This window comes from Podarcis gaigeae (assembly GCF_964106915.1).
Source record: "Podarcis gaigeae genome assembly, chromosome: 2".
Classification (NCBI taxonomy): domain Eukaryota; kingdom Metazoa; phylum Chordata; class Lepidosauria; order Squamata; family Lacertidae; genus Podarcis; species Podarcis gaigeae.
In genome coordinates, this window is record NC_139679.1 from 54,561,724 (window position 1) to 54,585,412 (window position 23,689).

Genomic DNA, 23,689 nt, shown 5'->3' on the forward strand with positions numbered 1-23,689 from the left:
TTTTCCACCTGGAATCCAACCTTTTTATCTATTTTAAAGACCTCCTGAATTTGCGCATAGTGCAGCCAATCTCGCACCTTAGTTTTCAGTTTTTCCAAGCTCAGCAACCTCCAATTGTCTCCAATTTTTTCAATTATTTCCCAGTATTTAGGCCAATGGGCCTCCATGTTAAGTCTCTTACGTGCCTTGGCCTCCACCGGTGAGAGCCACCTCGGAGTCTTACTCTCCAATAAGTCTTTATATTTTGTCCAGACCATCAAAATTGCTCTTCTGACAATATGATTTTTAAACAATTTGTGCACTTTAACCTTGTCATACCACAAATATGCATGCCACCCAAACGCATTGTCAAACCCTTCCAGATCTAGGACGTCAGTGTTCTCCAGTAAAATCCAATCTTTCAACCAGCAGAAGGCTGCAGACTCATAATATAACCTCAAGTCTGGCAGGGCATAATATAACCTCAAGTCTGGCAGGGCAAATCCCCCTCTTTCTTTCTTTCTTAAACTTTATTCGGGGCTTTTTGCCCTGCCAAACAAACTTAGAAATATCCTTCTGCCACTTTCCAAAACATTCCACCTTGTCCACGATCTGTAGGGCCTGGAACAAAAATAACATTTTCGGCAATACATTCATCTTTACAGCAGCTATTCGGCCTAACAAGGAAAGTTTCAATCTTGACCATGTTTCCAGATCTCTTTTGATTTCCGACCAACATCTCTCATAGTTATCTTTAAACAAATTCAAATTTTTGGAGGTCAGATACACCCCTAGGTATTTTACTTTTTTAACCACATTCAACTCCGTTTCTTTAGAGAACTCATCTGTTTCTGTAACTGTCAAATTTTTTGCTAAAACCTTGGTTTTTTGCTTATTTAACTTAAACCCCGCCACCCGACCAAAATTATAAAATGGCATCTCTAAATGGTGTACAAAAATTAAAGCAAGATCATAGAACTTGAACAAGTAGATGAACAATGCAATGTAGATTTTTTTCAATATGTTCCTTTCCTTACTACACATTGTTCGGATCTTTTTGAATGTTCAAAATATTCAGCAAAGGGGAGGGGGTAGGATTTTATAATGTAACACTGCCAATTATGTCAAGACAAAGCAATGGCAAATAATGATATAGCCACTTACTTACTTTATGCTCCAGAACTAAACAAGTCTACATGTTTTCCCTAACGTTGTCTTCCCTATCTTCATATTTTAACATATATCATAGGTTTGATATAGGAAAATTGGTTGCATTATATGATATTTAACATCAGCAGACACCCACTCTAGAGCAGAATAAAGTCTCCTATGTCAGGCCTGAAATAGTAGCAGAAAATTCTCTTGCTCTCCAAATGCATGTTAAGTTTAACTTCTGTATCCAATAGGCGAAGGTACTGTTTTTCAGTTGACAGGGTATAAAAAGGCAGGGTATAAATAAATAAACTCTTATTTCTCATTATTTATGCCATTCCAGAACTGTGTCAGTTTATGCATGTTACCTTTTCGTCTTTGCGTAGTGGCAGTTGTATAAGTTCAGTTTCATAATAAGCATTGCAGAAATCCTTTGCTCCTTCCCAAGTGAATTGCTTCACCGTCTCTATGTAATAACAATTGTCCTTCCAGTACCACCATCCAGGATCTGTTGGACACTTAAGATTAATCACACCTGAGAAATTAACAGCGGCATTTTAAACAAATATAATTTCCAAGTCATTGCCCCCGCCCCACCACCAAGTCAGAAGTGTTGATACTCAATCCACTACCCACTTGATGCCAGAAATAAATTGGGGTCATAAAATAGTGTCCAGTACATATGTTATAATAAATGAATGCTGAGTGGTGATGTATCAGGAAAGGGAGCCCTTCACTGCCCATGCCAAAACACACCCGGCTAAAAAGAGAGACATCTATACCTGCAGAGATTACATGGCTCTTTCATTTTTCTCAAAAAAAAAAGAGTCAAAACTTCCTGTGGTCCAAAGAAAAAAAAAAGGAAGAAACACAATAAAAATATGGGATGACTTCATCATATGGATGCTCCTTAAAAACTGAATGAGGCATGGTAATTCCACTCTACACACCTAGTGTGAAAGCACCCCAAGTCAGCATAAATCACTATCTGGTTACAGCATAAAAACTTTCACCTTATGAATGCAACAATATCTTGATAACCCAGATGCAGAAGTAAATCTACTGCTGAAAAACAATTCATTTCACGTGTCCCAACTTCATGTTGAGGAACTCATCTGCTAAAGATCACATCAGCCCTTCTTGCTAGATGGATGATTTGAAATCCCACAGAAGCAGGTAGGAATCAATTAATGTCAATCATTTGTGCATGTGACACATTTTGGCACCTGATTGACATGCTTGTATGCCATGCTTCACTAACATGCATGATACTGGAAATAGTGTTTGAATGGGTAGGCATGATCAGGTCAGACGTTGCCAGACCGGCATCTGTAGGCACCTACAAAGGCCTTCACCGTGACACCAGACCCTGGGTAGAAGTCCTAGATTCTGAGCTTTTATTAAAAAAAGAAAAGAACATAGTCTTCCTAGAAAAAAGTTATGAAGCAAAAGGGTGTCATTATTCTATTGTTGTTGTTGTTATATCCTCCAAGGTAACACACATAGTTCTCTCTCACACAATCCTGTGAAATAAGTTAGGCTGAAAGACAGTTACTGTCCCAATATCTCCCAATGAGCTTCGTGAGTGAGGATCTAAACCCTGGTCTCCTAGGTCAACCAAACTTGGCTATGTAGAAATATTAGCAATACCAATTTTGTGTCAAGCTACAACCTTATGGCAGCCATTTTGTGACTGGTGCTAATGACTTTCTCTCAAAATTCCAAATGTACTACTGGGTCCAAAAAGTTTGGTAATCCTTGCTATAGGTAGCAGGCCAGAAAGCCATGAGAGAGCAGAAGATTGCATTAGTGTGCATGAAGATGGAAAAACAGCCCATGTTTTCTAAGCAGAATGCTGACAAGGGCATGGAAAAGGAAATGGAAGCGCTAAATGCACAGACGTGCTCTGGTTAGTTCTTGCAGGCACATTATAAAACTTGCTTCCTTATCTCTCCCTAACTGCTGACCGGTATGAAGCTAGCCTTGAGCTAAAAGTAATCTGAAAAATGCAGCAGATAGCTCTGATGCAGACATGTGCATTTACCAGGACTCTGGCATCAAAACCTTCACTACACCTAGTTTGGCCAACTAGATTATTTGTGAGTTGTAAATTTGAGTGCAGTTTAGGATAAGGTTTTTAATTTACTGGATTTAATAAAACTTTATAACTAGAATTTCACTATTTGTTATGGGGCTCCTTCTGCATGATCCTACCCAGATTCAAGGTCTGATCAACCATGAGTCACAAGTAGGACAAATGAGGGTCTTCATTGGTCACAAAGACATGAGGATACCTAGTCATAGAAATCCCATGCAATGTCTCATTTGTTGCTCAGCAGATTTGCCAGACAAACCCGAGTCCTACAATTTCTGACTTATTAATTCTTCCTCAGTAACATCCCCTTTCACCATTCTTACTCTGCTTGTCAATAAAGAGTAGAACAAGGGAAGTAGCACATCCTTTCACAATTTTTCACAGGACACTATTGTTATTGGGTGATAAGAATAAGAACAGATTAATTCTTTTACACTGCTACTTCCATAAAAGCTTTGTCACCTTGATCAATGAGCTCATTTTTTCTCTCCCCTCCAGACCAGTCTGAGGAGGGGAGGGCCACCCAACCAACAGGACTGCAAATTGTGTACCTTCTTCACAATCTTTTCCTATGAAGTCTTCGTTACACTGCTCGTTTTCTGCACATTCTCCAGTTAATGGATTGCAGTTCTGAGTGCCATTACAGGTGCAGTTTATACTACAATCAGGACCATAATACCCTGGTGAGCAAGCTGCCAAAAGAATTTTCAAAGATCAAATATAATTGCATATTAAAATGATCATAATATGTTTTGTTTTTTTAAAGCAGGATGGTGAAAATTACATAATAGCATCTCCTTGCTGCTCTGCAAAAAAACTGAACAGTCTTATGAAACAACTGTGTGACACAAACTTTAGGCCAGCCTCCTGGTGACCCAGAAACCAATTAGGGGTGGATGGAGTGTCATCCAATCAGGAGGAGGATGTTAAAAGTTAGAAGCTGACAGTCTGGGCTTGAGTACCTGTGAGAGCTGAGATAGGGTTTGTCTGTCATTTAGGTTTAGAGAAAGCTTGGAAACTGCCTACTTCAGGAACAGTTAAAAGCCTCGTTAGGGCTGATTTTCGGGTTAACAAGGCGGGGCAACCTGGACTGCTTCCTATCTCTTGCCTTCAACCACAAATGTATAGACATGCTACAGAATATGTGAATACGTTGGTGGAGCAGTCACCACCAATTCAATGGACAATAGTTTGGGAATCCCTGGTCTGGAAGAAGTGTAAACTGAAGCATCTTTTGAAGCTTCAGTGGGTGTTCAGTAATCATTTCAAAACAACAGCTCTATCACTAGCTATTAATCATGATAGCTAATTGGGAACCTCCAAATATGGAGGCAGTGTACCCAGAATACCAGTTGGTTAGGGACAATAATGGAGGTGGACTTGGGAGCTTCCCAGGGGTCATTGAGCTATATAGTATGAATATAAAAAGAGTGATTCATTTCTATAATGGGTTAATTAATCCCTGTCACAGGATTCCACAAGTGTGGCATACTATTACATACCGGTTTTCAAATATGCTGTATAGAGATTTGCAAATGATCCCCTGACAAATACAAGACGCTTTGCAATCAGTGTTATGTACGTAGCTCTTATCCTTTGAACTCCAGTGCAAAGACTTCTTTTGTCTCTACAATGCAGAAAGGCATCATGTAATGATATGTGGGTGACTACTTTAGTGTTGTTGACAATGCCAGTCAGGTAATAGCCACCAAACTCGATGAAATCTGTACTTTCTAGAACACAAACAAAATTAGTTTGGATAAATAGCCGTGCAATTTACGTACATCATTTGAAGGACGTCTGTGCCAATCAAACATTAAGCCTAGACAGATGAAAAGCTGCTGGAGAGAGACTGTGAGTAACATAAAGGAAGGAGTGTTTCCAGCTACCCTACCCCTTGCCCGCCTTATAAACCGCTGCAGGAAAGGGACTATGAGCAACATCATGTGAGGGGTGTTTTTAGGACTAATGAAAATGTGACGTTCCCATGATACTTTTGAAATTGGATGCTACATGTTGTTTATTTAATCTTGTATTTATAATATTGGGGAAAAATGTGTTTTTTTGCTGTTATGAGATGTTTACTATGTCATTATTTTGCTATGTTATTATGAAATTGTTTTTGTAGTGTTTGTTTTAAATGTATCCCTGTTCCTTTGTTGTGTCGCTTTGAGCATGGTTTTTTGTGGAAAGGCAGCATACCAGTAAAATAAATGAATGAATGAACAGAGTAAAAAGGAAAAATAAAAGTGCCATGAATTATACCAGGCATCTGGCAAGGGTTATTTCCCCCCTTTAATACAGAAGGCAATGTAGGAAAAATCCCACTTACCTACAACAGAAAGCACAATAAACCCAAATAACACTTGAAACTAGGGCTGTTTGTGGCCTCACTCATCTGGGGCCCAATTCAATTATTTGGACTGGTCCCAACCTGGGACAATCCAGACTCAATCCCTGGCTTCTGCAAATATTTGGAAATCCCACTGATTTGCACTGGGAAACCAAAATGGCCATACCATCCTTGTATTGAAACACAGGTACAGGATATTTGGAGACATGGTAGACCCTACAAAATGAGTCAAGCTTGCCAAATTTCAGACAAATAGTTCAGAGTTTTTGGGATAATTACCTTTAAAGTTTATTTTTTTAAAAAAAATGTTAAGACCATACAGTTGGTTGAGTGTTTGATCCTGCCAATTCTCATTTGCAACTTAGAGAGTTGGAATATAAAAGACTAAGACTTCTTCTTTGCATTGTTCCTGCAGAAAATGAGGAGAGCCCCTCTTGATGCATGACTGATAATTGCACAGCACCTTCAGTTTATAAGATCTCCATTTCCTCTTAAACTTTTGGTAACTATAGCAGGAGAAGGAGCTATCACTAACTCCAAAGATGAGCTGGAAGAATCCCATCTTTTTCTATGTTGTTTCTTGGCTACCCTAGCTGCAAGGAAAGGGGGAAGTGGATCTACTGCTGAACCTCAAGGCCTCTTCCTCTCTACATTTCTGAGAATCTTCAGGACCTTCTGAGCAACCACGAAATAAACCTCTGACAAAGATGGAATTGGAAGATAGATCTTAGTCACACACCCCCAATCCAGAAGATGACAAATCTTTTCTCAGATTAGCTGCACTGAAAACCTAATCAGAGACATTCACCTCCCCCCAGTGGTGACCAATGGCTGCTTCGTGTGCTGCTCTACTCTGCCTAACCCTGAGAAAAAGGCAGGGAAAGTTGGAACAGACCCATGCCTGTCTGCCTGTCCCAGAGGAAAGGGCAGATGGGGGAAAGGAGGGCGGTGCACTGTGCATCTTCACTGTTCCAGTGCTGTTGCTCCTCTGGCCAGCCTGAAGAGAATGCTGGCTTGAGATGCAGAGAAATGGTGGATTGGTGCAGGTGTGCCAGACAATTTAATCTCCTGCACTGCCAAAAAAGAGGCCTGCCTCCTTGGATCATTTGCCAAGGTGGACAGCTTGCCCAGCACCTCCCAAAAACTGCTGCAGGCACTGATGATGATGATTTATTAAATTCGTATACCACCCTTCACCCTCAGATCTCAGGGCAGTTCACAACATAGTTACAATATATAAACCACAAAATACATAGTGGGGAAAAAACAACAAACCATTAACTCCCCCCCAAAAAAAAACCACATTAAAAAATGGCATCGGATGTCAGTCAGCCAAAGGCCCGATTGAAGAGGCATGTTTTCACCTGGCCCCTGAAATTGTATAATGAAGGCGCCAGCCAAACCTCCCTCCACAAATGGGGATTATAAAGAGTTAATTAAGTAGGCAGGTACCTTCTGTTTCAACTTTTAAATGCTTGCTTAAAACTCTTCTATTCCATCAAGCCTATGCAGGCAACTAAGAACATATCTTTCCATAATAGTTAACGGAAGAGTATTTTTTAATTTTTTATATGGTTTTAACTGTATGGTTTAATGTACTGTGATTGTAAACCACTTTAATATTTTGTATGAATAGTAATACAGTATATAAATATTTTTTAAAACAAAAAAGCAAGCAAGCAAGCAATGCTACAATACAGAAAGTTAGCCAACTTTGCCTTAAATTTAAATTTATGCTACTATTGGTTGCTAATGCAAACTCCCACAACTATATTGCAACTTCTATATTATTATCAGCTTCTTAAAAGCTTGGTGATATAAATATTTCAAACTCTCAGAATTTTCATATTGCTAAGTAAAATCTGATTATGCACGTAATTCAGATCCCACAAGAAAAGCTGGTCTTAACTTACTAGGCTAGCAATTTGGGTAAAAAAAAAAGAGTTGTACTTTTGATGCACAAAATATTGATTTTAATTAAATTTCAACAGTTTGTGTATTAGGGTGCCCATACTGAAATTGACATGGAAGTCTTTTTAAAATTTAACTATCTTATTGTATGTCTTCTAATGTTTTACATAAATCAGTAGTAGTATTTCACATTACCCTCTTCTCTTTTCTTGCAAACCCACGATTTTTTCCCGTAACAACTAGTTCCTGGCATTGAACCTTCGGGAACATTTAGCTGCACACAGCAATTCCAGGTGAACGTCCATGAATTATTACGTAACCTCAATTTTTAGAAACACACACAGAAAAAGTTTTGTTACTTTGAAAATCGATTTACAAACTTTAATAGTATTCAATGAGTTACTATTGCCCATTTGCATTCTATTAAGGGCTACTTCACAAAGTACCTTGTTAAGAAAACAAAATATTGCATATAAATATGTGAAAACATAATGCACACACACATATGGAAAAAGCATGAAACATACAACTGGTAAGTACATAATTATGTATGGCTAAAGTTAGCCATAACATCCCATTATATGATGTGTGAAACTGCCCAAACTTTTGCTTTCTGTTCCATAGCCTCCTGGTTTACACAACACAGAAAGCCAAACATTCGGTTTAGTGTGTTGCCCAAACTTGGGCTCATGGTACAGAAGGAAAAGGGCCAGAAAAACGCAAAGCAGCTGCAAGCTGCATGTTTGTGTGGTCATCGTAAGCCAGTTTCCTGTACCATGACATGTGAACGAGGGCAGTAAGTGCAGCTAGTGGTCTCCTGGAATGAGTACAGTGGTACCTCAGGTTACATACGCTTCAGGTTACATACGCTTCAGGTTACACACTCTGCTAACCCAGAAATAGTGCTTCAGGTTAAGAACTTTGCTTCAGGATAAGAACAGAAATCGTGCTCCAGTGGCACGGCAGCAGCAGCAGGAGGCCCCTTAGCTAAAGTGGTGCTTCAGGTTAAGAACAGTTTCAGGTTAAGAACAGACCTCTGGAACAAATTAAGTACTTAACCCGAGGTACCACTGTATCAGAAATGCCACATAGCAGATGGAAGCAGCAGAATTAAGCAACAGAAAGGCTTAAGGGTAAATTCTAACACATGCTCTGAACACTTTGTAAATACATTTGAGGGGGGGGGGGGAGCCACATTTCAAATTCCTCTAATGAGTCTTTGAGTTTGGCAGCTTCTAGCACCAAGTTAGTGTCACACAACAAAAACAACATTCAGCAATGTGAGCCTACCAGGATTTTATGCAAATATGTCTGGACAATGTATCCCCAGTAGAGCTACTTTAAGTTTCAGAGGGAGCATGGGGCTGATCATGAGCCTTAGAACTATTATGATATATTTATTTATATGCAACCTTTTCCCCTGAGGGGACTCAAGGATGCTTACAGATAAAAATAAGAACTGCCAATATCATCAATAATTTGAAAAAATTAAACATTGATAAAATTATAAACTATACACACAAATAAAATCTATTAAAACATTACCAACTATTACAATAAAAACAGAATGCAGCAGCCGTCTCATTAAAAGCAGTCAGTGCCCCAAAGCCTGTTGGAACAAGGAAGTCTTCACCTGCTGGCAGGACAACAAGGAGGGAGCCAATATAGCTTATCCAGGGAGGGGAGGGCCCTAAGCTACTGAAGCTAATGGGGCCCTTTATATGTCCAGCTGTCCTTTGTCAACAACAAATTGTCGCTGTTTTTTGTGTTGAATATATGCTATATGGTAATTTATGCACAATACAAAACACTGTTGCTGTATGTAGGTTTTATTTTATTTGTTTTTTATCTTATATTTTGGAAACGTACATCCAGGTGTTTTTTCCTTTAATTTTTTGGGGGGCCCCCAAAAGAGTGGGGCCCTAAGCTATAGCTTGTTTAGCTTATCCGTAAATCCGGCACTGAGGGAGGGGGTTCCAAAGTCTGGGAGCAGCCTGGGACATTCAACTTTGTTGTAAATTTCAGAGTGTGGGTGCTTATTCTTGCTGGCAGCAGCAACTGTGGGCCTCACTCAGCTTACCATTTTAAATCTGCGTATAAAACATTAGCCTTTGACCACTCCAAATGGGTACAAAATAGACCACCATGAAGACCAATCCAATAGACTCCTCTTGGCAATATAGTAAGAAGTGAATCCTAAATAATTTAAAAGGTAGAACACCTATGAAAGAGTGGTGTAGAAATGGGGGACATACATTTTACAAAAACTTGTATATCAGCTTAAAACCATCCCCCAAACTGGCATTTCCCACTGAAGTTGCCACATGGCATATCCAAAGTCCTACAAGTAAATATATATTATGTGAAAACACAGGCTTATACCATCTCGTTTCTACTAGATATCCAGAGAAGGTCTGCGTCCGTATATCGTCTACACATATCTCTTGCATCAAACCATGTATTTTCTGTTGCTTTGGGGAAGTAATAACAGCTGCCATGCCAGTACACCCAGCCATCTTCAACAGGGCATCTCCCGCCAATCAAGGTCCCTGAAATGTAAACACATACATACAGGGTGAATTGTTTCCAGGTAAGCTAGCCTAAATATTATATGTAATACTATGTTTTACTACCTATGTAGACCAAACAAGTAAGATACATATGAAATCTCAGCGCTATGATCAAAGAAACATGCTTCAAGCCTTATTTACCAGGCCCACCTCACAAGATCAGGTTCCACCAATGTGCACTTTTCAGGTACCACAGAGCCTACAGCTGTCTTCTTCTCTTCCATCACTGTGCTAAAGCAGAACCCTTCTTGTTAGCAGTGAAATAATATGTCAATCAAACAGCAAAATGCACTATATTTTTATGTTGTGGACCACCCTGAGAACTACAAATGAAGGGTGTTATATAAATTTAAATAACAAGAATAATAAAATAACAAGAACAAGAACAACATGCAACCTCTAATCCTGGAGTGACTGCTTGGAAAATAAAACAAAAGTGGGCACTATACTCCCTGAAACCATCTGATATGAGGCACCTTCATTTGTATAAAATTATCTGAAAAACTAACCCTTCTTCACAATTATGGGCATTCCTCAACTATTTTGGGAAATGCCAAGATTTACTAGAAAGCAAAATAAACTATGGAATAGTGGATTTTTTATTCTTGAGCTGAATGTCAGAAATTACAAGACATGAGGCTTGTTTTGGACATTTTACCCAACACAATAAAAACTGCCCTTTATTGACAAACTATGGAGATCAAGCAAACTCATTACATCATTCACTCCCTACAATTGATTCCAAAGTATCACTACAACACATGGTATTATTAAAAAAAAATTGCAGTCATTTTGATTTGATTAAGAAGTAGCTGACTTTCTTCCAGAGTACAAATGTAAAGCATCTGCCTCTTGTAAGAAACAATTAAATTGTGGAATTGCCAATGATATTTATTATTTTTCCCATGATCAGTTTTATTTGTTGGAAAGACTTAATGCTGTTATTTTCCATACTGTCTTTGAAAGAAGGATACTGGATTATTGCCAAATGATTTGTTGAATTTTAAGCTTGTTATCATACAACATATTTAATAATCTTATCCTACAATCTTTATCAAATCCTTGATACTTTGAGTGAAGTCTGAATACTATCTCTATTCTCTGATTTTTTAATATAATTCAAGTACTGAGCTAATCCATGACTTCAGAAGGCTGCTAACCTTTCCTTCCAACCTTGTGAGTAACAAATAGCAGCGTTATTACTTCACTTAGCTATATCCCCCCTATATCAACTTCACACCTTTCAAAGAAATAGGATAATTCTATATACTTAACGGAATTTAATTTCAGCTGAAACCAGAAAAGGATCATGACCACTATTTGATATTCCTACAACTTTTGTCATAATGTGGATTCTCATATTTATGGGAGCAGAAATTTTTAAGAAGAAGCAGGGAAAGGGGTTCCCAGATCACCTTTTTTGCAAGCGAAAGTAGGGTCATTTTTGCTGCAAAACAAGCTGTCACCACACAACCCTGTATAGGGGTTGCATGGCACATCATCACCACACTTGCGGCATATTTGTTCACAGTTCTCCCCAAATCTTCCAGCGACACAATCTATGAAAGATGTAAAATGTTATATTACAGGGAAATACAGGAATGACTTCCATAAATTGTAGGCTACATCTGTGGGTAAATCCGGCTACAGCTGCATAATAAATGGATTACGAAAAGACAATTTTATTCAAAACCCAATTTTAGGACAGGGGAGGTGATGTATAATAATAATAATGTCATTATTGCTACCCTGCCCATCTGACTGGGTTGCCACAGCCACTCTGGGCAGCTTCCAGCATATACAGAAACATAATAAAACATTAAAAACTTCCCTATACAGGGCTGCCTTCAGATGTCTTCTAAAGCTTGTATAGTTATTCATCTCCTTTACATCTGCGTCCACAGGGTAGACGCAACTACCTAGAAGGCCCTCTGCATGGTTCCCTGTAACCTTGCAGTGAAGGAACTGCCAGAAGGCCCTTGGAGCTGAATCTCAGTGTCTGGGCTGAACGATGGGGGTCGAGATGCTCCTTCAGGTATCCTGGGCCGAGGCCATTTGGGGCTTTAAAGGTAAGCATCAACACTGAATTGTGCTCAGAAACATACTGGGAGCCAAAGTAGGTCTTTCAGGACTGGCATTATATGGTCCCAGCAGCCGCTCCCAGCCACCAGTCTAGCTTCTGCACTCTGGATTAGTTGTAGTTTCCGAGTCACCTTCAAAGGTAACCTCATGTAGAGTGTGTTGCACTAATCCAAGAGGAAGATAATCATGGCATGTACCACTCTGGTGAGACAGTGAGCAGGCAGGTACGGTCTCAGTTGGCGTACCAGATGGAGCTGCCCTGGACACAGAATTAACCTGCGCCTCCATGGACAGCTGTGAGTCCAAAATGACTCCCAGGCTGCATACCTAGTTCTTCAGAAGCACAGTTACTCTATTCAGGACTAGGGAGTCCCCACACCTGCTTGCCCCCTGTATCCCAGAAACAGTCGTTCTCTCTTGTTAGGATTCAACCTCAATCCGTTAGCTGCCATCCAACCTCCAACTGCCTCCAGACACTCACACAGGACACTCACACACCTTCACTGGCTCCGATTTAAATGAGAGGTAGAGCTGGGTATCATCCGCAACCTGGTGAACACCCAGCCCAAACCCCCTAATGATCTCTCCCAATGGCTTCATGTAGATGTTAAAAAGCATGATTGAATCATCCAAACATGAATATAACATAGAATTTAGTATCTACCAGATACTATAGTGTAGCAATTGATGGCACATATTTGTTATGCCCACATTCATAGTTCTTTGCCTCTTTGTTGTCTTCGCCCACTGCGAGTATTTAGATGGTAAACTCCTTAGAGCTACAAGCCTTCTTTTATTTCTATATTACATATATCTGAAGCATCCGCTCAGTATGTAGAAACCACTGCCTCATTTAGGATGGCCCAGTGTCACTTTCTAATTAATAGGCATGCACCCATCCCAAAATTGTTATTAATAAAAGTAATACAGACAAACCAGTTGCATTTGAGTTAAATTATATAAATTTCAGCAAAGAGATAAAAGTAAATAATTCTGCACATACTTGTACTGCATACCTGATTTAATCCAGGTTTTCACACTTTTGTCCCTGGTATTGTATATGCTTAGACCAGTGTGTATCATGAAATCTTTCCCTGCTTCTACCACCCCAATACACGTTGACAAGACTAAACAGGCCTGTTTAGCCTCATTTAAAGTAGAATACTTAGGAGCTTTTCCATCAGGAAGGTAAAATGCTCTTCCAATGAATTCGGTAAAGAGATCAACATCTGTTTAAAATAAAAGGAACAGTCAACTTAAATGAAATGTATAAAATATGACTGCTCCTAATTATTGTGCAGATTCGTGATGTGCAAGTGCAACCTGCCAGTTCACAAATGGACAAATATACTCTGATTTAAGGGCCCCAAACTAGAGCAACTGTTGCAACAAACAGATAACAATGCATTGTTATGTCTTTTTCACCAAATTAATTTTTTTCTAAAAGATTCCCCTTTTCATTGGTACAAATGTTTGTCTTGTCAAGGACCTGAGCTTTCAGAAGTAGTACACATTTACACACAAATCATTGCAGTGCCAAAATGGCCACACAAGTAATACTGATATTGAATTTAAGGATTGTACTTAGACACTTGAAGAACTACACTGAAAGGTATCTATAAAATCTGTGCTTTTGGACTGCGTTTAGTGGGACTACCTAGAAGTAAAGAAGAAGAATCAGTATATACAGTGGTACCTTGGTTCTCGAATTTAATCCATTCTGGGAGTCTGTTCGACTCCCAAAATGGTTTGAAAACCAAGGTGTGGCTTCTGGTTGGCTGCAGGAACTTCCTGCACTCAATCGGAAACTGCAAAAGCCAAGTCGGACATTTGGCTTCCGAAAAACATTTGCAAACCAGAACACCCACTTCCAAGTTTGTGGTGTTCAGGAGCTGATTGTTCAGGAGCCAAGCCGTTTGACCACCAAGGCACTATTAAATTGATATGTGAGTGTTTTAAATGTGTGGATCTGGCCAGCAGCTTTTTATTGTTTTAATGTATTTTTTTATTAAAATGGTGAGTGTGATCTGTCAAGAGTATATTTTAATGAAGAAAAGTGGGACAGAAATCACAAATAAAATAAATAATAATATGCATACTTGTGAGTCAAATTCACTGAAATCAGGAGGGCTGCATGGCCAGAGAAAGTCAATAGGTTTTAAGAGAGCTTAAGGAGGTATGATACGAGTTGTTATAACTCACTACATATTGTCATTTCGTGTCCAGTGCTGATCTGGTCAAACAGATTTCACATCTTTTTGAAGCACTATCATCTGTTTGATGAGGTGATACTGATAGCAATACTGACAATGGGGACAAACCACAAGAAATAACACAACTATATCACTTCCAACTCGGGGGGGGGGGGAGAGAGACACATTAGTTTCTAGCCAGAGTCAAGTTGTGCATCTGTTTCTGAGAGGCAAAAACAACTTCTTAATTTACCTTGTCTCTTGCAAATCCATTTTCTGTGAAGAGAACAATCAATCACAGAAAGATATCTCTTGAAAGCAACTCCACAATCAGAAACAGATTGTGTATATCTTCTGTTTTGCCTAACCACCCTGCCAGCAGTTAAGAAGGAGAAAAAATGTACAGGTTCTGATTAATTAAACCGTTCCTTAAAGCTTGCTCTATTTCAACATTACTACAGGAAGTTTTCAAAACCACACACTAATTTTGGGCAACAAACTTGAAATGCATTCTAAAATTAGCAACCTGAAAAACCATATAAAGATTTAAGGCTGGTTCAGTCTGAGTAGTAGCATTCTGCTTGTATATATCTCATCAACTAACTGTATGGAAATAAGAAAAAGTAATGGTCAGAAGAGGAAAGAAAACTGTGCGGTATAAGCTAGAATCTAAAAGAGGTTGGCAAGGCAAGACTAGCCAGTAAGCAAAGAGAATCTAGAGGAGACCCCTGTTCCCAGGTAAGGCACAGAAGGAACAAAGAAGGATTTTTTGGAAGCCATATCTAGTATAAAGATTGAAGCTATGCGATCCCTGCCTTTCTTGGGCAGGAGGAAGAGACAACCCATTCTTTCAGTGTCTCATCCTCACTTATGCCAGAGAATGACAATCTGCCCTGAAATTGCCATAAATTATCCATTCAGTTTGGACAGTGATATTTTGACTTCAAGTATGAACAAGCCTTTTGCCCATGTGCACAGCTCCTTCACAATGTAAACAATCAAACCTGTAAGTCAAAACAGGAAACTGCAACAACTGGCTTTGAACCAAACCAAGATACTACATAGTTTGAATATGGTTTAATATACTATCTTGTGCTAAAGGTGAAAACCATAGTTTATAGGGTCAGATGAAATAGGAAATCATGGTTAATTTGAGATTTTCTAGTTTGACTGCTTGGTCCACAATGAGAAGAAGAAGCTGAATTGACAGTCATTGTGGTTTTAGAGACTTGAAAATCAGCGAGATCCTTACTGAAACAGAAAGAACCTCTGAATACTTTCTTAAAATAAAGAGCATGGTACTAGAATCTGAATATATCACGTGATCATTTTTTTCTGTTGAGAGAATGGACTTTACTAAGGCTCTGAAAACAGTCTTTTCTGCTAATATTGGACTATATTAGAAAACATCTCACCATGAATGAATGAACTTTATTATGGTCACAGACCAGGATTAAAAAAGCATATAGATAAAATAGCAGTTAGGATTTTTTGACCGATAATTGTTAGGGCAAATGAGGACAAGGAAACAGGCATAAAACATCCGAATAAAATACAAGATTAAACACAGGTAGTGGATGGATAAAAAAAACCTAATAATTAAAACAGATAAGAGCTAAAAACCAACAAAGACGCGCAGTTAAAACAACTGTAAGAGCATAAGAACTAAAAGACTCACAGATAAAACAACTATAAGAGGCCGCAGAGTAGAAGCCTCTTAAATAGAGGACACTCACAACGTTAAAAACTGCCGTGCAAATATGGTTAAAACAGACAATTAAAACAATAGTGAGATTAAAACATCTCACCATGCATTTTGAAAGATTGAAGTTGTGTTATCTACCCAAATATATTGATATGACCACTTGCTGAAGATCAAACCAATCCAGCTGTCATCTCCTGTATACTGTACCCACATCTGTAAGAATAAAGAAGAAATAAATCTGAACTGTTCTTTATGGTGTAGGAGCAGAATACGTTTAATATAAACCAACATTCAGAAAAGTCCTAAAAACTATTTTATAGCAAGAATCCTAAAGCCTTATATCCAAACAACATTTAATCATCCTTTGAATAATCTTTCCAACACATAAAAACCTCCTTTAATAGGTACCGCATGTCTAGTTTAGATAACGGTGGTATATGCTTTTAAATAATAATTTAAGAGAGAAAACTGAAGTAAGCACACGGATTACAAAGCTCCAAATGTCTTCAGATAGCACTACTAACATAGATTCAGTTTCTCTCAGCTGCAAGGAAGCTTTCTAAAGCATTCATAGTCACTCTAAGAGCACCGTATAAGGCTTCTCACCACCACTTTCTATAATAAGTCTAAAATACTTCTATTCTTGTTAGGTAACTAATGCTGCAGTTGTAACAAGAAGTAACAGTGGCTGGCTGGAGATGCTACTGCAACAGAGTCCTTTTGTGCTGGAAAAAGAAAGACCCATGCAACTGGCCTCACTCATGATTGAAGAAGCTACACACACAAATCATAGCTACGTGATATAGTAAAGTGGGGAAGTACCTCCCATGTTGGGTAGGTATCTGAATTGCTTAAATCTGAATGGAGAAACACCTGCAATTTGTATGGCTTCTAAAATGAACAAAAGAAAACAGTCACAGAATTAACCTAATTAAGTCTAAATCACAAACCAGCCCCTATCCAGTGTGAGAAGGATATAAAGCAATTACCCCCCCCCCCCCGCCCAGCTCACAAATAGTACCTTTTCATGACTGTTTGTAATTTTAACTAGGTCTGTTCCCTTAAATCCTTGGCATGCAATCCTGGCATCGGTCCATGTGGCTGTTTTTGTGTGTTCCACATAGTAACATGACTTGGAATAATGGTACCACTGGGGCTTCTTTGGGCACGGATTTGTGAAAGCTTAAAAACCAATACAGTAAGTTGTAATATAACTTTGAAACCACAAGATACACCTGCATATCTATGTAATTAAATGCATTTCTAGCTGTGAGCAAACCATACTGAATTAAAAAATAAAAAGGGTTAAGTCCAGTCAAGGCAACTATGGGGTTGTGGCACTCATCTCACTTCAGGCCAAGGAAGGGAGCCAGTGTTTGTCCATAGACAGCTTTCCGGGTCATGTGACCAGCATGACTAAACCGCTTCCGGCGCAATGGAACACCGTGACAGAAACCAGAGCACATAGTAATTGTAGTATCTTTGTAGCACTTCAGAGAGCGCTACCTAGTGAGTTTGTGGCTCAGTCACTTAAGTTACTATTACATGCAGCAGTTTCCTGTATAGTTTAATTCTACTTACACAGAAAACTAATGTTGATGTAAATGGTAAAATTTAAAGGAAATATATTAGTAAATGAAACCCAAAATTTCAGTGGTTACTAGAGGAGTTAGAGTGACTAAAAGAAAGGTAGAGAAAGCCACATAAAATGAGAGAATAAAAAAGGAAAACCTATGTCTAGAAACTGTCATATTTTGTACCTTTTGCATTACACTCTGGATCTGGGGAGTCCAAGGTACACTTGGTAGGGCCAATGGCTACACATTCTCCAGTAATCGGATGGCAAGGTAAGTTATTGGCACACTTTTTGCAAATGAAGTGACAATTTGTACCAAAAAATCCAGGATTGCAAACTAGAATAAAATTTGAGAATTAAAACAGCAAAAGAATAAACTAAAAACCAGATTAATAAGTACATTTCAACATTTGACTTTTACTATGAGCTGTTTCGGGTATTCACAAACTGAAGATAGGTTGTTGTTGTTGTTGTTGTTGTTGTTGTTGTTGTTGTTATCCCATATTAGATTTGGGAAGAAACATGAAGAGAGCAAAGAATGACTTGCCATCTAGTGAGCAATAAATGTGGGACTTGGGGGCTCACAAGTCAGTTTTCTAGCCACCGTGCTACACTAGAGTTCATTAATTGCGGATTGAATGAAAAATAGCTTATTTGATAGAAAAGTTCAATTTTATCTGAAAGAGGCTATGATTAATTTATTTATTTAATGTATTTCTACCCCATCTTTTGTCCCATAAGAGCAAAATAGTAATTAACGCTTTGATGTTGACATGACCAAAGCTGTAAACTCTTGGCCCAGCTGGACATATTTACTTTTGGAACCAAACAGTTCCAGAATCATTTAGATTTAAGAAACTAAAACATTACATAAAATTTAATAAGTTATACTATTTTTAGGATCAGAGTACTTTGGATAAGTTGGCAACAATGACAATGCCGTAACAAGAAAGAGACGTACGTAGGAGCCAACAGCATGCATCTGCCAGTTAACAACTTAAGAGGCATTTCATAAGATCAGGAAAAAGATAGTTTGGTAGCCACAGCCAAGTTGTTATAGATAAGTGTATAGATAAGTTCCTTTAAGTGACTCACCAGACTTCACATATAAGGTGTCATGTGCATCGACGCTTTTGAATATATTTGTTCCACTAACCATATAATACTGGCCTTGTGATAAAACTATACCAGTACAAGTAGTTTTCTCAAAAATGCAATCCTCTTCAGCATCACTCAAAGTATAGAACATTTTTGGCAATGCGTTTTGTCGTTGTGGTATAATGTGACCTTTGTATTCCTGGAATATATTCATTGCTGTCCAAAGAAAACAATCATAGACTGTGATTTTTACCATCAGTTCAAAGATATAATATAATGATATAAGAAGAGCCTATTGGATCAAGCCAATGGCCAATCTGGTCCAGCATCCGATTCTTACAATGGCCAACCAAATACCTGTGGGAAACTTGTAAGCAGGACTTGAGAGCAACAGAACTCTCCCCTTGTGTGGTTTCCAGAAATTGGTATTCAGAAGTATACTGCTTCCAACCAATATAGCCTCCATCACAGCTAAGAGTTGATAAGACTTTTCCTCCATAGATTAGTCTAATACTGTATTTTTCGCTCCATAGGGCACACTGGACCATAGGGCACACCTAATTTTTAGGGGGGGAAATAAAGGGGGGGGAAATTCTTTCCCCCCCTCTCCAAGCCCCAAAGAGCAAAGAAGCCAAGACAGCGAGCGGGATCCATCCTGCTGGCTGTCTTGGCTTCCTCTGTTAGCCGTGTGTAACTTCTCCAGCCGGGAAAGGCTGCGTGCGGCTTTGGCAGAAGCCGTGGGGCTGGGGCTGGGGAAGCCCAAGCTTCCCATTACCCCAGCCCCCAGAACGGGTCCGGGAGCGGCGGCAAGGTTGTGAGCAACCTTCCCTTCGCTCCCAGAGCTTGCCGGCTCCGAAGGCTTGCAGATAGCTGCCTGAAGCCCGGGGTGCGCAGCGGGAGTTGGCACTGCGCTCCCCGGGCTTCAGGCTGCAGGCTGCTATCCACAAGCCTTCAGAGCCCGGCGGGAACTCCCGCTGTGCTCCGAAGGCTTGCGGATAGCTGCCTGAAGCCTGGAGAGCAAGAGGGGTCGGTGCGCACCAGTCGGTGAGCTCCAGGCTTCAGCGAAAGCCTGCATTCGCTCCATAGGACGCACACACATTTCCCCTTCATTTTTGGAGGGGAGAAAGTGCGTCCTATAGGGCGAAAAATACGGTACTTTTTAAAGCCATCCAAACTGTGATCACAGTTTAACTATGCTCTGCCTAGTTCTAGTACATAATTTTATAAACTTCCATCATGCATTGCCACCTCTTACTCATCTTTTTTCTCTAACCACAACCCCAAAGTCTTGCTATCTACCACAACCTCAAAGTCTTGCTCCTGATTAGTCACTGCCAGATCAGACTCCATGAACGTATATGTGAAATTCAGATTTTATTTGTCCAACATGTACCACTTTCCTCTTTTTTACATTGAACTGCATTTCCCATTTTCTGCTTCCTCCTACTTAACAAATTTCTGATCCACAAGAGGATATCGCCTCTTACTCTGTGACTGCTAAGCTTACTCAGGTGTCCTTGGGAGGTACAGTGGACGCTCGGGTTGCGAACATGATCCGTACGGGAGGCACGTTCGCAACTCACAGCGCCGCGCCTGTGCATGTACAAAGAGTGATTTAGTGCTTCTGCGCATGCTTGAGCACTGAAACACAGAAGTAACCCGTTCCAGTACTTCCGGGTTCAGTGCGTTGCGCAACCCAAAAATGCGCAACCTGAAGCATCTGTAACCCGAGGTATGACTGTACCTTGTTGAAAGCTTCTTGAAAGTCCAAGTACACTATGTGTATTATGGAAGATCAAGCTTTCTCAAGGACACCAAGATATCCAGCAAGTATCACACATCTACCACAAAAGGGTTTGTCCTTGAAAACAGTTTGGAAGCTTCAGATGGTACAGACCTCAGTGGTCCAAATGTTGATGAGAGTGAACATGCAAAACATTTTACTATGTTCTTGACTAATCTGCTTATAGATCATTTACTATGATCTTCACTAACCTGTCCTGAATTCCAATTCACTTGTGAATTCAAACTGCTGGTCATTATTTCCTGAATTCCTGCAAAGCACGTTATTTCACTGTACCACCCTCTCCTGGAATTAAGATTCTAAGTTGAAGTCATGCTTTGCATTCCCTCAGCCATTGAAATGAGATGAGGAAGGTGAAGGGAAAAGGCTTATTCATTGGCGGCCCTTACACTGTGGAACACTCTTCTGAGAAAAGCAATTTTCCCCGGCTTTGTTTTACCAGCATGTTTTTCCAAAGATGTTCAGCTGTTGTTATGGCAACATCAAGTAATTTTGTTGTTGATTGCTCAGTGTTGGAAATCCAATACAGTGGTACCTCGGGTTAAGAACTTAATTCGTTCTGGAGGTCCGTTCTTAACCTGAAACTGTTCTTAACCTGAGGTACCACTTTAGCTAATGGGGCCTCCCGGTGCCACGTGATTTCTGTTCTCATCCTGAAGCAAAGTTCTTAACCCAAGGTACTATTTCTGGGTTAGCAGAGTCTGTATCCTGAAGTGTCTGTAACCTGAAGTGTCTGTAACCTGAGGTACCACTGTACTGATGTTTAAGGTGGGTTTTCTTTCAAGTTTTCAAACTATACAGGAAAAGGCAGTGTGTACTGTACGTAATAGCCTAGCTATTATTATTCATCTTTTAGTAATATCCAAATAAGATTATTGCACCCAGGAGCCACAGAACCATCAACATCTTATTGTATTCCTTACCACCCTTCTCCACAAGGTCCCAGGGCAGGCTACATCATATAAAAACACAATGCAACTGAAACAATAAAAAACCCTTTAACTCCCAAACAATAATTCCACATAACACATTGCAGAGAGGACAACATTAAGCAGTGGGGTGACTCTTTAGAATATTCCTTGCTTTCCCTAGGTGAGAGACAGTACTGAATAGGAAGAATATAAAAGAAGGAAAGGGAGCAAGAAAAAAAAAGCTAATACTTACATTCTTCTCTTTCACATATAAAATAAAACTTCTCAGAGCACTTTGCTGATTGCAGTAGTCGCTTACTTTTGAGAATAGTACCGCAGCCATCACGTTTGTCCCCTTCTATATTTAACCTAAAGGGAAAGGCAACATTTTGAACTACAGCTAGGAAGAGAAAAATATTCATACTAATTTTTATAACATAATCTGTTATATCACACACCAGTGTGCAGTATTTGGGAGGGTTACTTTGAGAGCACTGCTGCATTAGAAATAATAATAATAAATAAGGCAGGTGGCCTCTGAAAAAAGAATGTTGCAGTGTAGAATATGCCTGTTCAGGGTTCTACCAAGTTAGTCATGTTCATTATGCTCCATTCCATTTCCCTACACAGTTTTCTAGTTGTCATTTTCCTCCATCCCTCAACATTCTCAGTTTTCACATGGCTGTTTTGGAGCTCCCACCCTTTAGGATTTTCTCCCAAAGATAGATAGATTTTACTTCTGACAATCTTGAGCAATCTATTATTATTGCAGACTCACTCACAGGGACTCCCAGCTCCAGGGAGCAAGGCCTAAGCCAAGAAGGTGAACTGGACAGGACAGTCTGAGATTTAAAAAAATGGCCACAACTTTATTTATTCCAGATGTAGGTTGGATTTGGGTTAGTTATTGGATGTATGTCCCTCACAACTCTTGTAATGGAGGGCTGTTGCATTAGGGGTCAAGCTGAGCATTAACAGGTCCTCCACAAGCCGCAGGTCCACAGGGATTACATTCCCAAAATGCTGAAGAAAGCTCTATGGCCCATATGCCAAATGCCTTGACTTTTGGACAGAGATTTCCTACTCGACCCCTGTCATTGCACAGTTCTGAGGTAGGGGTGATTCACCACTTACCCCCCCCCCCCCCCGCATGTTGCTAGACTAGTAGCCACAGCAGACCCTGGGGACAGACACAGACAACTTTTATCAAGTCTCAAGCCCGACTCACTTTGCCTGACCAGATTGGCCAGGATTCAAGTAAACAGATGTTGGGAAAGCCTGCCACTCCCCAGTGGCCGGCTTAGGAGTTTCCCAATGGCCAACCACCTAACCCAGATGTTGCTCTTGAGGGTAAGCATTTGGAGTGACGGGTTGCAACAGCCACCCAGCCTGTGACTGGGTAAGCAGCCATTATCATTATCATCATTATAATATTTATTTATATCCCACCTCAGAAACAGCTAAAAGCATGGAAAAAGCAGTCATTTAAAACATTTAAACATCAATAGAATATGAATGTTTAAATACTAATATTGAAATAATATATATCTGAATGATTTATTAAAACATACAGATCATTATAATAGAAGCATCAAGCACCAGCTTTTTTCTTAATAACAGTCAGTTCCCAAAAGCCTGTTGAAACAAGAAAGCCTTTGCCTGCCAGCAGAATGAGAACAAATTGGGAGTCAGTCTAAGTTCTCCAGGAATGGAGTTCCAAAGTCTGGATACAGCCACTGAGAAGGCCCTGCATGCTCCTTGTGCATGGATGGTGCTGTTCTGGCTACATAAGGATAGGCACTTGGAGAATGAGTTTGCTATTAGCATAATGGACTACTTCTTACAACACCTAAGACAGTAACAAGTGTTCCTTCCTTCAAGCACCAGAGAAAGCTCAAACCCACTTGAGTACATCTTATATCCAAGGAGAAAGTGACCTGTTCTTCCGCTTCATGTTACCAAGCTGATCATACCTGGCTCAATCGCTAGCAGAATCCAGGAGTGGTCTGTTTTTGTACCTCCCCCAACATAAAAGTTTCATCACCCCAAGCCTTTTCCGCGCCCCCCCCCCCATCTCAAACTACTGCGCATGATTGGGGATGGCAGGGGTGTGCTTCCCTCCTTTCCGGCTTGCTCAGGCACGGTGTTAAGGCTCTCTCTAGCATCCTCTGGTCCTTGCACCTCTTCTCCACTGGAGGTTGGGCTTTCCTCTCGCCGGAAGAGGAACTGCTTCGCAAGATTTTTGGAGGCTCCCTGTAACA

The 23,689-nt window shown here is 39.9% G+C and overlaps 1 protein-coding gene across 8 annotated transcripts in view; it reads right to left on the minus strand.

The window, feature by feature from the left end:
• Positions 1–23,689, minus strand: part of LOC310839580 (uncharacterized protein) — a 75,551-nt gene that overhangs the window by 12,836 nt on the left and 39,026 nt on the right. For 5 of the 8 annotated variants that reach the window (XM_083728215.1, XM_083728214.1, XM_083728212.1 and 2 more), the window contains 14 exons: positions 21,682–21,797; positions 18,711–18,929; positions 17,800–17,952; positions 17,061–17,221; positions 16,143–16,252; positions 14,588–14,706; positions 13,159–13,371; positions 11,476–11,619; positions 9,873–10,039; positions 9,571–9,686; positions 7,686–7,810; positions 4,729–4,959; positions 3,778–3,918; positions 1,500–1,666 (listed from right to left, as the gene is read on the minus strand). In XM_083728215.1, coding sequence (XP_083584341.1) covers positions 1,500–1,666; positions 3,778–3,918; positions 4,729–4,959; positions 7,686–7,810; positions 9,571–9,686; positions 9,873–10,039; positions 11,476–11,619; positions 13,159–13,371; positions 14,588–14,706; positions 16,143–16,252; positions 17,061–17,221; positions 17,800–17,952; positions 18,711–18,929; positions 21,682–21,797 — 2,182 coding nt within the window. Of the gene's footprint in view, positions 1–1,499; positions 1,667–3,688; positions 3,919–4,728; positions 4,960–7,685; positions 7,811–9,570; positions 9,687–9,872; positions 10,040–11,475; positions 11,620–13,158; positions 13,372–14,587; positions 14,707–16,142; positions 16,253–17,060; positions 17,222–17,799; positions 17,953–18,710; positions 18,930–21,681; positions 21,798–23,689 lie in introns of all 8 variants that reach the window. The other 3 variants (XR_014561542.1, XM_083728213.1, XM_083728216.1) reach the window with 3 other exon arrangements.